General features: G+C 41.4%; 1 protein-coding gene across 2 annotated transcripts in view; it reads right to left on the minus strand.

Moving 5' to 3' along the window:
- LOC122701844 (cytochrome P450 3A24) overlaps nucleotides 1-14259 on the minus strand; it is a 44755-nt gene that overhangs the window by 13197 nt on the left and 17299 nt on the right. For both annotated transcript variants that reach the window (XM_043915229.1, XM_043915228.1), the window contains exons 4-7: nucleotides 14058-14157; nucleotides 9798-9911; nucleotides 9460-9548; nucleotides 6520-6668 (exon numbers count right to left, since the gene is read on the minus strand). In XM_043915229.1, the coding sequence (XP_043771164.1) occupies nucleotides 6520-6668; nucleotides 9460-9548; nucleotides 9798-9911; nucleotides 14058-14157 (452 nt within the window). The remainder of the gene's footprint in view (nucleotides 1-6519; nucleotides 6669-9459; nucleotides 9549-9797; nucleotides 9912-14057; nucleotides 14158-14259) is intronic.

Genomic DNA, 14259 nt, shown 5'->3' on the forward strand with positions numbered 1-14259 from the left:
GCAGTGACCGCGGCGCGCCACGCCGCGCGCCACCCCGGCCCCTCAGGGGGACGGCGGAGTTTGGGGGAGACGGGAGGCACCTCCCGACTCCCCGCGGGCCCGACCGCCCCGACCCCAAGGCGGACGGGCGACCCCCCCAGGGGTCTTTAAACCTCCGCGCCGGGACGCGCTAGGTACCTGGAAAGGGGGAGGCGGGCGAGGGGCACGGCGCGCCCCACGGGCCACCGCCCCGACGTCGACCACCAAAACCACCGCGTCCCCCACACACCCGCGGCCGCCCGCGGGCCTCGGCGCTGCCGGCCCGTGACGCATGGGGGCCTCACCGTGCACCGGTCCGACCGCGCCCGGAGGGTCCCCGCCGACGCCAGACGACCAACCCCCACACGTTCCCCGCTCCCCCCGGAACGGGGCAGAGCTCTCCTCTCCCCGCCCCCCCCACCTCGCACACTCCGGCCCCCTTCCCGGGAACCCCGTCCCACTCTCTTCCCCCGTCCACCGGGGCCCCCCCTAACCCGCGCCCGCGTTCCCAGGCACCCTTCCCCCCCACCACCACCGAGGGCAGAAGGGAAGGGGCTCCAACGGGAAGCGTGGCGCCAAGCGGGCAGGGGGACACACGACAGCGGTAAGGGGCGGGCGAGAGGGCGAGAGAACCGGACAGACAGCCGCAGGAGACGTGGTTGGGGGGCGGGGGTGGGAGAAAGCCCCGAGGCTCAGAGGGCGGGCGTGGGGAGGTGCCTGGCGACCGCGCGGCAGGCCCAGAGCAGCGGACGACCGGCGACCGGCCGAGGCAGACCCAGTCCAGGGCCGGCGGCGGGAGGCGACGGGGGAAGGCGAGCGGCCCCCGCGACGGGGAGCCGCCAACCCGTCACGCCGCACAGCCCGCGAGACGCGACCGGAGGACCCACAACGTGCGGTCCCGCAGGCCGGTGGGGAAAGGAAGGCAGTCGTGGCCGGCGCCACGGGCGAAGGCGCGTGGGGTGGGGGTGGGGGCGCGCGGAGCGCCCCCATTCCCACCCCCCAAACCCAACCTCGAGGGACGTGGCGGGGAGGGTCCGGGCGGGAAGAGGGACACAACACACCCCCGGGAGACGACGCCGCCGACCCGGCCGGGGGTGTCTCTCCCTCTCCCCCCTTTTTTCCCCTTCCCATCCCGCGCCGCACGGGTGTAGCAATTATCTACTTTTAAAAAGAACAAAGATCTCAAGTCATGAGCCTAAATTTCCACCCTAACTCACTGAAAAAGGAAGAGCAACCTCAACCTAAATCTAGAAGAAGAAATTAATAAAGACAAGAGCAGAAACAAATGAAACAGAGAGAATAAAAACAATCTAGAAAATCAATGAAACCAAAAGCTAATTCTTTGAAAAGAACTTTTAAGCTAGTGAAGTGAAAGTTACTCAGTTTTGTCTAACTCTTTATCACCCCATGGACTACACAGTTTACGGAATTCTCCAGGCCAGAATACTGGAGTGGGTATCTTTCCCTTCTCCAGGGGATCTTCCCAACCCAGGGATCGATCCCAGGTCTCCTGCACTTCAGGTGGATTATTTACCAGTTGAGCCACAAGGGAAGCCCAAGAATACAGGAGTGAGTAGCCTATCCCTTCTCCAGTGGATCTTCCCAACCCAGGAATTGAACCAGGGTCTCCTGCACTGTAGGTGGATTCTTTACCAACTGAGCTATCAGGGAAGCCCTTTGAAGCTAGATAGACCAAAAAAATAAAAAGAGAGAGAGAGAACTCAAATATGTAGCATCCCAATGAAAGAGGAGAGATTACTGTTGACATTAAAAGAATACCAGGAACAAGGTTCACCAATAAATTAGATAACTTAGAGGAAGTGGACAAATTCCTTAAAAGACATGAAGTACAGAAGCTAACTCGAAAAGAAAGAGACAGTCTGAATTTTTCCACTAAAAATGATTAAACAGGAAGGTTGATTCCTCCAGCTTCATTCTTCTTTCTCAAGATTGCTTTGGCTATTCAGGGTCTTTTGTGTTTCCATACAAATTGTGAAATTATTTGTTTTAGTTCTGTGAAAAATATCGTTGGTAGTTTGATAGGGGTTGCATTGAATCTATAGGTTGCTTTGGGTAGTATACTCATTTTCACTATATTGATTCTTTCAAACCAAGAACACGGTATAGTTCTCCATCTATTTGTGTCATCTCTTATTTATTTCATCAGTGTTTTATAGCTTCCTGTATAGAGGTCTTTTGTTTCTTTAGGTAAATTTGTTCCTAAATATTTTATTCTTTTTGGTGCAATGATGAATGGGATTATTTCCTTAATTTCTCCTTCTGATTTTTCATTGTTATTATATAGAAATGCAAGGGATTTCTGTGTATTAATTTTATATCCTGCAACTTTACTATATTCATTGATTAGCTCTAGTAATTTTCTCATGGCATCTTTAGGGTTTTCTATGTAGAGGATGATGTTATCTGTAAACAGTGTGAATTTAACTTCTTCTTTTCCACTCTGGATTCCTTTTTCATCTCTGATTGCTGTGGCTAGAACTTCCAAAGCTATGTTGAATAGTAGTGGTGAGAGTGGGAACCCTTGTCTTGTTCCTGATTTTAGAGGGAATGCTTTCAAAGCAATATTGAGAAAGAATGAAACTGGAGGAATCAATCTTCCTGACTTCAGACTATACTGAAAGAAAGTGAAAGTGTTAGTCACTCAGTCCTGGCTGACTTTTTGTGACCCCATGGTCTACAGTCCTCCAGGCACCTCTGTCCATGGGATTCTCCAGGCAAGAATACTGGATTGGGTTGCCATTTTTTTCTCCATGGGATCTTCCTGACCCAGGAACTGAACCCCGATCTCCTGCATTGTATGCAGATTCTTTCCTGTCTAAGCCACCAGAGAAGACTATACTACAAAGCTACAGTCATCAAGACAATATGGTACTGGCACAAAGACAGAAATCAGTGTAGATCAATGGAACAAAATAGTCCAGAGGTAAACCCATACACCAAGGACACCTTATCTTTGATAAAGGAGGCAAAAATATACAATGGAGAAAAGACAGTCCCTTCAAAAAGTTGTGCTGGGAAAACTGGTCAACTATGTGTAAAAGAATGAAACTAGAACACCTTCTAACACCATACACAAAAATAAACTCAAAATGGATGAAAGGCCAAAAACTATAAATAGAGGAAAACAAAGGCAGAACACTCTCTGACATAAATCACAGCAAGATGCTCTATGACCGACCTCCCAGAGTAATGGAAATAAAAACAAAAATTTAAAAAATGGGACTTAAAAGCTTTCACACAATGAAGGAAACTATAAGCAAGGTGAAAAGATAGCCCTCAGACTGGGAGCATATAGTAGCAAATGAAGAAACTGACAAAGAATTAATCTCCAAAATATACAAGCAGCTCATGCAGTTCAATACCAGAAAAATGAACAATCCAATCAAAAACTGGGCAAAAGACCTAAACAGACATTTCTCCAAAGACATAAATATGGCTAATAAACACATGAAAAGATGTTCAACATCACTCATTATTAGAGAACTGCAAATCAAAACCACAATGAGGTATCATCTCACACGAGTCAGAATGGCCATTATCAAAAGTCTACAAACAATAAATGCTGGAGAGGGTGTGGAAAAAAGGAAACTCTTTTACACTGTTGGTGGGAATGCAAATCTGTCCAGCCACATGAAGAAGAGTGTGTAGATTCCTTAAAAAACTGGGAATAGAACTGCCCAGCAAGCAGCAAGCCCACTGCTAGGCATATAACCCAAGAAAACCAGAACTGAAAGAGACACATGTACCCCAGTGTTCATGGCAGCACTATTTATAATAGCTAGGACATGGAAGCAACCTAGATGTCACTCAGCACATGAATAGATATGGAAATTGTGGTACATATACACAATGGAATATTACTATAAAAAAGGAACACTTATGAGTCAGTTCTAATGAAGTGGATGAACCTGGGGCCTATTATACAGAGTGAAATAAGTCAGAAGAGAAAAAAATACTGTATATTAATGCATATATATGGAATTTGGAAAGAAGGTACCAACAATCCTACATGCAGGGCAGCAAAAGAGACACAGATGTAAAGAACAGACTTTTGGACTCAGTGGGAGAAGGCAAGGGTGGGGTGATTTGAGAGAATAGCACTCCAACATGTATATTACCATATGTAAAATAGATGACCAGTGTAAGTTTGACACATGAAGCAGGGCACCAAAACTGGTGCTCTGGGATAACCCAGAGAGATAGGGTGCAGAGAGGGGTGGGAAGGGGATTTCAGGATGCGGAGACACATGTATACTTGTGACTGATTCATGTTGATGGATGACAAAAAACCTCATAATATTGTAATGTAATTATCTCCCAATTAAAATAAATTAATATACTGGAAAAAATTATTAAACAGAAACTACTCAAAAAGAAAGAAACAATGTGAATAGACCTATAAGAAATACAGTTTGATTTGATAATCAAGAAACCATGCACAACTTGACAATGAAAAGCTCAGGTTCAGATGGTTTCAATGCTGAACACCACTCAAATAATTAAAGAATTAATGCCAATTTTTCACTAACTCATCTGACAAATAGAAGATGACAGAATACTTTGAAAGTCATTCTTCAGGATCAGTATTAACCTGGTGTGAGAAACAGAGTAAGATAGTAGAGGAAAGGAAAACAACAGACCAATGTATCTTATGACCATGGATACACAAATCGTCAAAAAAACTACTAGCAAACTGAATCTACTAACATATACAAAGGTGTATACATCATATATAAGCGCACTTTATCCCAGGAATGCAAGGTTGTATAATATGCCATTTCAAGAGAGTAATAAAAAATGACCACACAATTATTTAATAGATGCAGAAGAAGCATGTAACAAAAATCCAATACGTGCTTGTGATTAAAAAAAAAAAAAAAACCTCTCAGCAAACAGGAACAGAAGGGACTTTCATCAACCTGATAAAAGGAATCTATGAAAAACACATATTAAAAAAGAAAGAAAGAAAGAAAAACACATATTTAACAACTTATGTAAACCCATAGTTAACACTAATACCTAATAGTGAAAAACTGGATGATTTTCTCTAAAATTTAGAATAAGACAAGGAAGCCTTTTTCACCACTTCTACCCAAAATTGTACCTGACATTCTAACCAGAAGAATTAGTCAAGAAAATTAAATAAAATATATCCATATAGGAAATGAAGACTAAACCTCTACTATCAAATAACATGATATTTTATACAGGGAATCCTAAGAAAACCATTAAAAACCTATTAGAAAAAATAAATAAGTTCAGCAGGGTTTCAAGATACAAGATCAAGACAAAAACCACTACGATATTGTAAAGTAATTAGCCTCCAACTAAAATAAAAAGAAAAAAAGATACAAGATCAAAATACAAAATAAACTGAATTTCTATATTGCAATAAATAATATAAAGTGACATTAAGAAAATAACTCACACACAAAAAAAGAAAATAACTCCACTTACGATAACATCAAAAACAATAGAATCAGTAGGAATAAAATAAAAGACATGTAAAATTTACTCACTGAAAACCACAAAACCTTGTTGAACTAAATTAAAGAAGATGTAAGTAAGTGAAAAACATGCCATGATCATGAATCAGAACATTTACATTGTCAAGATGGCAAATTGACGGATATAAGACATTCCCTATTAGAACTCTAGCTGACCTCTTTGAAGAAACTGACTAACTTAGCTTAAATTCATATGAAAATGAAAGAGGCTCAGAGAAGACAAAACATTACTGAAAAAAATAATAAAGTTATAAGACTCACATTTCCTGATTTTAAGACTTACCATAAAGCTACATTAATCAAGGCAATGTGGCACTGGCCTAAGGAGGCACATATATTCATGGAATAAAGTTTTGAGTCCAGAAATAAACCCACTTCTCTATGGCCAATTGAACAATGAAAATGTTTCCAAGACCATTCAATGGAGACAAAACAGGCTTTTCAATAAGTGGTACTGAGACAACTGGATACCTATAAGCAAATTGCACCAGGACTATTGATTTAAGTGATAACTGAAATTTGTACTTTTTGACCACCATCATCCAATTCTATCTCCCAAACCCTGTCTCTGGTAACCAAAAATCTGACATCGTTTTTCTATGAGTTTGGATTTCTTCCTTTGATTCAACATATAGTATTTGTCTTTCTGTCTGACTTATCTCACTTAGCATGAGGTCCAGCTACATTGCTGCAAATGGAAGAATTTCCTTCCTTTTCATGGCTGAATAGTATTCTGTTCTGTTTGTGTATGTGTGTATATGCACCACATTTTTCCTATCCATTTATCCATCAATGGACAATCAGGTTATAAAAAACCATTGAATTGTATATTTTAAATTGGTGAATTATATCTCAATAAACCTATCAAGAGGAAGGAAGGGAGGGAGGGAAGGAGGAAGGGAGGAAGAAAGAACAAGAGGGAAGGAGGAATGGAAGGAGGAATACAGAAAAAGGAATGTAGTAGGACACTTACCTACTGAGAGAAGAAATGGATCAAGGATATTAAACCTTAAGAGCTTCTTGGCATTGTCCACAAAGGGATCTTGTGGGTTGCCAAGGGAATCAATATTCACTCCAAATGATGTGCTAGTAATCACATCCATGCTGTAGGCCCCAAAGACGCTGAGCAGAGAAAGATAAACACAGACAGTTAAAATTGGGACCAGCTGACTATCCATATCCAACACAGTCCTCAAGAAAATTATATAAAATCAGATGCCCAGGCAAGACAGGTCAAGAGCCACACTCTCTCAGAACCACCTGCTGGATCATGGAAGACTGTCTGCTGCTCTCACTCACTCCTGAGGTGTGTATGAGGTGCAACTTAGACCCCTCCCCCACTCCCAAACTCAAGGAGCTCAGTCATAGAAGGATAGAGTCCATAATCAGACAAAGGACAGTAGTGTGCTTTGACTATGGGCAATAATAGGTGTATAAGGAATGTGTCTGAGCAGAACAAAGGGAGCAAATTCACTCTTCCTGGGGAGTCAAGAAAGGGGACATTGATCTGGGTCTCACCTCACCACAGAATTGTGCTCAGAGCTGATTCCCCTTTAGCGCAAAAGCAGAGTTGATATACAATATCACATTAGTTTCAGGTGTAGAAGAGCGACTTTAAATACTCCAATTAAAGTTGTTATCATTAAATATTAAATACATTCCTTGTTATGTACAATCTATCCCTGTAGCACAATTATGCTATACATTGTAATTTGTACCTTTTAATCCTCTATTCTATCTGCACTCCACTTCCTACTTCCCACTGGTAACCACCAGTTTGTTTTCTACAGTGGTGTGTGTGTGTGTGTGTGTGTACACATGTGTGACACATCTTCTTTTAACATTCATCTACTGACAGATACTTGCATTCTTCCATATCTTGGCTACTGTAAATAAAGCTGATAAAAGAAATGGGGTGCCTGTACCTTTTCAAATTAGTGTTTTCATTTTCACTGTACGTATACCCAGGGTGGAACTGCTGAATCATATCACAGTCCTCAGGCTTCCTGGGTGAATCAGTGGTAAAGCAACTGCCTGCAAGGCAGGAGATTTGGGTTTAATCCCTGGGTTAGGAAGATCCCCTGCAGAATGGAATGGCTACCCACTCCAGTATTCTTGCCTGGGAAATCCCATGGACAGAGGAGCCTGGCAGGCTATAGCCTGTGGGGTCACCGAGAGTGGGACATGATGGAACACAGACAATAGTTCCCTTTAAGATTGTGGAGAAACCTCCATATGGTTTCCCACAATGGCTGCATCAATTCACAGTCCACCAACCTTGTACCAGGGTTTCCTTTTCTCCATATCCTCACCCAAACTTACAGGTGTTGGCTGATTTTGTGATTTTGATTTGCATTTCTCTGATGATTTGCAATGTGAACATCTTTTCAACTGTATATCTTTGCTTGAAAAATGTCTATTAAGATCTTCTGCCCATTTTTCATTAGGTCGTTTGTTATTTAGATTTTGAGTTGTATGAGACATTTATATATTTTTGGATACTAACCTCTTATCATCATATCATTTGCAAATTATTCTCCCATCCATTAACTAGGTGGTCTTTTCATCTTATCAATATTTTACTTCACTGTGCAAAAGATTTTTAAGTTCAATTAGGCAAAAATAAAAAATTAGATCATTTGCTTATTTTTGCTCTTGTTTTCTTTGCCTTAAGAGTTAAATTAAAAAACATATTGTTATGAATTATGGCAAAAGAACATTCTGCCTATTGTTTCTTCTATGTTTTAATGGTTTCCAGTCTTACATTTAGATCTTTAATCCATTTTGAGTTTGTTTTTCTACAGGGTATGAGAAAATGTTCTAATTTCATTCTTTTACATATAGCTGTCCAGTTTTCCCAGCACAGTTATTGAAGAGACTGTCTTTTCTCCACTATATATTCCTGCCTCCTTTATCATAGATTAATTGACTCTAAGTATAAGGGTTTATTTTGGAGCTCTCAAATTTACTCAATTGGTACGTGTCTGTTTTGTACCAGTACTCTCTATAATCAGTAACAAGACAAGGATGCCCATTCTTGCCCCTTCTACTCAATACAGAATTGGAAGTCCTAGCCATAGTAATCAGACAAGAAAAAGAAGCAAAAGACATCCAAACTGGAAGGGTACATATAAAACTATCAGTATTTTCAGATGAAATAATACTTTATATAGGCAACCCTGAAGTTCCACCAAAAATCTAGAATAAATGAATTCAGTAAAGTGGCAGGTACAGGATTAATATGCAGAAATCTGGTGCTTTTCTATACAGTAATAAAGAACTATAAGAAAGAGAGAATGATAAAAACAATCCTGTTTAAAATCACATTAAAGGAATAAAACACCTAGGAATAAACTTAATCAGGGAAGTGAAAGACCTATACTATGAAAACAATAAAATGATGAAGGAAATCCAAACAAACAGAAAGATGCTACAATGTACATGGATAGGAACAATTAATATTGCCTAAATGTTCATACAACCCAAAGCACTCTATAGATTTAACACAATCCCTATCAAAATACCTGTGTTACTTTTCACAGAACTACAACAAATAATCCCCAAGTTTATATGGAACCATACAAGACCATAAATAGCCACAGCAATCTTGAAAAACAGAACAGATATGGAGGCATCATGCTCCCTGACAAGACCAAACTGTGTATTTTTATTTCCCAGAACATCCAAGGTGACAGTTAAGCAGATAAGTTAACCCTGGCTCATGTACCCAGAAGATACCTTCTGATATTTTCATGAGCCACCACTCATTCTTGGGTGGCCAGTCGGAGTTGTAAACCACACACCTACTTCTATTCAGTCACTAGAGTAACTCAGCAGTGGGAATTTGGCTCCAAGGCAGGCAACAGAGGGGCTCAGTGGAGCTCAGAGGACCAGCAGCTTCACCCCTACTTACTCTTTTAAGTCGACGGACGTGCCTTTCTCTGCTTCCTTCCTCAGGTTCCTCACCAACACATCTCCATACTGTCTAATGATAGGGAACATCTAGACACAAAACACAACAGCGTGGGAAGTTAAATGTGGAGACTCAAGTTTTAGAAGGACCTGGTTTTCAGGGGCATGGAGCCATCAGTGACATTTTATTATAAATCTGATGATGTCTCTTCTAGGATGTGAAGATAAAAACCATTTTAGGAAACTCAAATTTGGCACACCACTCCTTGGACAAGGATATGAATTTATTTTCTACCTTATTCTTTAAGTTGCTCATGGAAAAACCTCTTCTTTTTTTACCTCCTTGAGCTTCCCACTGGTGAAGGTTGGAGACAGCAATGTCCGTATTCTCTTCCATTGTTCATCCTCAGCCATAGAAACAGCATTTTTCATAATTCCCAATGGACCAAAAACCTAGAGTTGAAAGCAAAACATATTTTACCCTACCTAAGTTTTAGAAGTCTCAACAGTTGTGGAAAATACGTTAATAATTTGGGAACAATGGCCTCAACAAATCTTTCATTTCAGTTCAGTTCAGTTCAGTCACTCAGTCGTGTCCGACTCTTTGCGACCCCATTAATTGCAGCACTCCAGGCCTCCCTGTCCATCACAAACTCCTGGAGTTTACTCAAACTCATGTCCATTGAGTCAGTGATGCCATCCAACCATCTCATCCTCTGTCGTCCCCTTCTCCTCCTGCCCTCAATCCCTCCAAGCATCAGGGTATTTTCCAATGAATCAACTCTTCGCATAAGGTGGCCAAAGTACTAGAGTTTCAGCTTCAGCATCAGTCCTTCCAGTGAACACCCAGGACTGATCTCCTTTAGGATGGACTGGTTGGATCTCCTTGCAGTCCAAGGGACTCTCAAGAGTCTTCTCCAACACCACAGTTCAAAAGCATCAATTTTTCAGTGCTCAGCTTTCTTCACAGTCCAACTCTCACATCCATACATGACCACTGGAAAAACCATAGCTTTGACTAGACAAACCTTTGTTGGCAAAGTAATGTCTCTGCTTTTTAATATGCTGTCTAGGTTGGTCATAACTTTCCTTCCAAGGGTTAGGGTTAGAGGCGTCTTTTAATTTCATGGCTGCAGTCACCATCTGCAGTGATTTTGGAGCCCAGAAAAATAAAGTCTGACACAGTTTCCACTGTTTCCCCATCTATCTGCCATGAAGTGATGGGACTGGATGCCATGATCTTAGTTTTCTGAATGTTGAGCTTTAAGCCAACTTTTTCACTCTCCTCTTTCACTTTCATCAAGAGGCTCTTCAGTTCTTCCTACTTTCTGCCACAAGGGTGGCGTCATCTGCATGTCTGAGGTTATTGATATTTCTCCCGGCAATCTTGATTCCAGCTTGTGCATCTTCCAGCCCAGTGTTTCTCATGATGTACTCTGCATATAAGTTAAATAAGCAGGGTGACAATAGACAGCCTTGACGTACTCCTTTCCCAATTTGGAGCCAGTCTGTTGTTCCATGTCCAGTTCTAACTGTTGCTTCCTGACCTGCATACAGATTTCTCAAGAGCTGGGTCAGGTGGTCTGGTATTCCCATCACTTTCAGAATTTTCCACAGTTTATTGTGATCCACACAGTCAAAGGCTTTGGCATAGTCAATAAAGCAGAAATAGATGTTTTTCTGGAACTCTCTTGCTTTTTCGATGATCCAGCTGATGTTGGCAATTTGATCTCTGGTTTCTCTGCCTTTTCTAAAACCAGCTTGAACATCTGGAAGTTCACAGTTCACATATTGCTGAAGCCTGGCTTGGAGAATTTTGAGCATTACTTTACCAGCATGTGAGATGAGTGCAATTGTGCGATAGTTTGAGCATTCTTTGGCATTGCCTTTCTTTCAGATTGAAATGAAAACTGACCTTTTCCAGTCCTGTGGCTATTGCTGAGTTTTCCAAATTTGCTGGCATATTGAGTGCAGCACTTTCACAGCATCATCTTTCAGGATTTGAAATAGCTCAAATGGAATTCCATCACCTTCACTAGCTTTGTTCGTGGTGATGCTTTCTAGGGCCCACCTGACTTCACATTCCAGGATGTCTGGCTCTAGGTGAGTGATCACACCATCGTGATTATCTGGGTCGTGAAGATCTTTTTTGTACAGTCCTTATGTGTATTCTTGCCACCTCTTCTTAATATCTTCTGCTTCTGTTAGGTCCATACCATTTCTGTCCTTTATCGAACCCTCTTTGCATGAAATGTTCCCTTGGTATCTCTAATTTTCTTGAATCTTTAGTGACTATCTATTTAGCACCAGGCCCTATGCTAGATGCACAATAAATATTTATCCTGAATGTCTAGGATAATGTGGAAGAGACATCCAGCCACTTGATGTGTTTCCAGCCTTCGTATTCCAATCTCCTTTTAAATGCAAATGACCATGTAGTACAGAAATGGTTCTTCCAGGGGATAGAAGGGAATAAGATCGAGTTCATCTTCCCGGGCTATGCAGAGAAGGGACTGGTGACAGCCAGCCAGATAGCCTTGGCAGACTGCATTTTGCCTCAGGTTACTTCGGTCTTTATATATATTTACAGCCTGACCATCTGGAAATACGAATGTGCTGACATGGTGGGGGCTTTTTAAGTAGTACTAACTACGCAAAAGATTATGAATCTACCTGATATCCTGAAAAAAAATTATGCAATGATATGGAAAACATTCCCCCTACATTTTCCCCCAGGAATAGAAGGGGAAAGAAGACAACTGTATTTCTCAGCTTGGGACAGGCATGTGAAGCAAACCTGTTTGAAAATCTCCTCGATCTTTCAAATTTATATTTTGTTTTAAAATAGATTGCTCCAACACTCATTTATGATAAAACTCACAAAATAGGAAGACAAAAAAAATTCCTTAACTTGATTAAGAGCATCTACAAAAAGACCTACAGCTAATATCACTTTAATGATGAAATACTAAAGTGACATCTTCAAGATAGGAGACTCATCACCAGAGTGGAGACTCCAGCCTTTGTTGTCTCACAATTAGACAGCTCACAGTAAATGAAATTAGGTCTAAGAAGAGTCAGCAATACAACAGAGCACACTTGAAAATAACTCACAAAAACAGGAGGAGAATAGATACATTTTGTTTGCATCATCCCTTCCCCTAGGCCTGCACTGCTCAGCATCAAGAGGGAATTCCCCAGCCTGAGACATTTTCCCTTGCTGGAAAAATAAAAAAAGACTAAAAGAGACAACACGATCAGTTACCTGTTTCTCCAGCCATCCCTGTGGATACCCTCCCCTCCCTACTCGGTCTCTGACTTGGAACCACTGTCCTCCTCCTCTGGCCCCACCCTGACATGTGAGGTTGCCAACCTTCTGTGGCCCACCTTTGGGTTTAGGGCTGGATTGTCCAGGAAGAGATGGCAGGCAAGGGAAGGAGAGGGGAGGGAAGGGGCAGGAAATGGAAAGGAAGAGCCATGTGAAGCTTCTGATACAATCTGAAACTGACCAGTGCATGTAGCCTTTCTCCCCAATCAACTGAACAATCAACCACCTTTTATTCCATGTTCATGGTGTTAAGGAAGTTTCATGAATCCTACTCCCCCTACTGCCTCCAACCCCACTAAAGCTGCCCAGTTAGTGCCACTGCTGATGCTATAAGACCCAGGATCCACACCAGCAGTCAATCTTTTTGGGTGCGCATGTGCAAAACACTATCACAAGGCTCTGCAGATGCTCAGATGCCTAAAGCCAGTCCTGACTACTGTCACTCAACTGCACTGACCCACCTGTCCACAGCTAACCTCTGCAGCCGCACACCTGCACACTGCCAGGCTCAGGCCTGAGCGCAGCGATGAAGACCCAGGGCAGCAAAAAGTAAAGTGAATAAATAAATAAATAAGAAACAAATAAATAATTTTAAATGGATAGTTTTTCCATAAATGGTGCTGGAGCAATTCAGACATTTAGAAGCCAACTTAAAAAAAAAAAAAAAAAAAAACTTATATAGAAACTAACACAAAACGGGTTATAGACTTAAATGTAAAACATAAAATGATTTAATACTTAGGGACAAAATAGGAGAAAATCTTCAAGGCCTAGGGCTAGGTCAAGATAATTTGGACTTGACAACAAAGGCAAAATCCATAAAAGGGGAAACTGATAAATCACTCATCAAAATTTAAAGAGCACTATTTGCTCTGCTAAAGATCCTGATAAGAGGAAAAAACAAGCTACATGCTGCAACTATGTAAGAATAGTAAGGAGACTTGTAGGGATGGAACAGTTCTGTACATTGATTGTCGTGGTAGCTACACAAATCTACATCTAGAACACATTTCGCAGAGCAAAACATACAAAACGAGCATGAAACTAAAGAAATCACAATAAGCTCTGTGGATAGTATGAATGCCAGTTTTCTGCTTTGAAATTGTATTCTAATTAATCAACGTATTGCCAATGGAGGAATCAGGACGAAAGTTACATGACATGCAGCCTCTCTGTAATTTTCTCTTTTGACAACATCCTGTGAATTTATAATATATTTCAAAATGCATATCTAATAAACAAATTTTAAATTTAAAAAAATGGATGCCTACCCTCCGGTTTGTGAAGACAGAATAACATTCTTTCACCAGTACTGTTTTGATCACATCTGGATCTGTGATAACCAACCGAGGCTGTTTACCGTCAAAAATCCTGTGTAGGGAAAACAGAGCTGATTAAACTTAAGGAGCCACGTTCTGCAGCTGGAGCCATACCTGGAAGTCCAGATGTTTATCTTAACATTACATAATCCAT

The sequence above is a fragment of the Cervus elaphus genome, chromosome 10 (assembly GCF_910594005.1).
Source record: "Cervus elaphus chromosome 10, mCerEla1.1, whole genome shotgun sequence".
Taxonomy (NCBI): domain Eukaryota; kingdom Metazoa; phylum Chordata; class Mammalia; order Artiodactyla; family Cervidae; genus Cervus; species Cervus elaphus.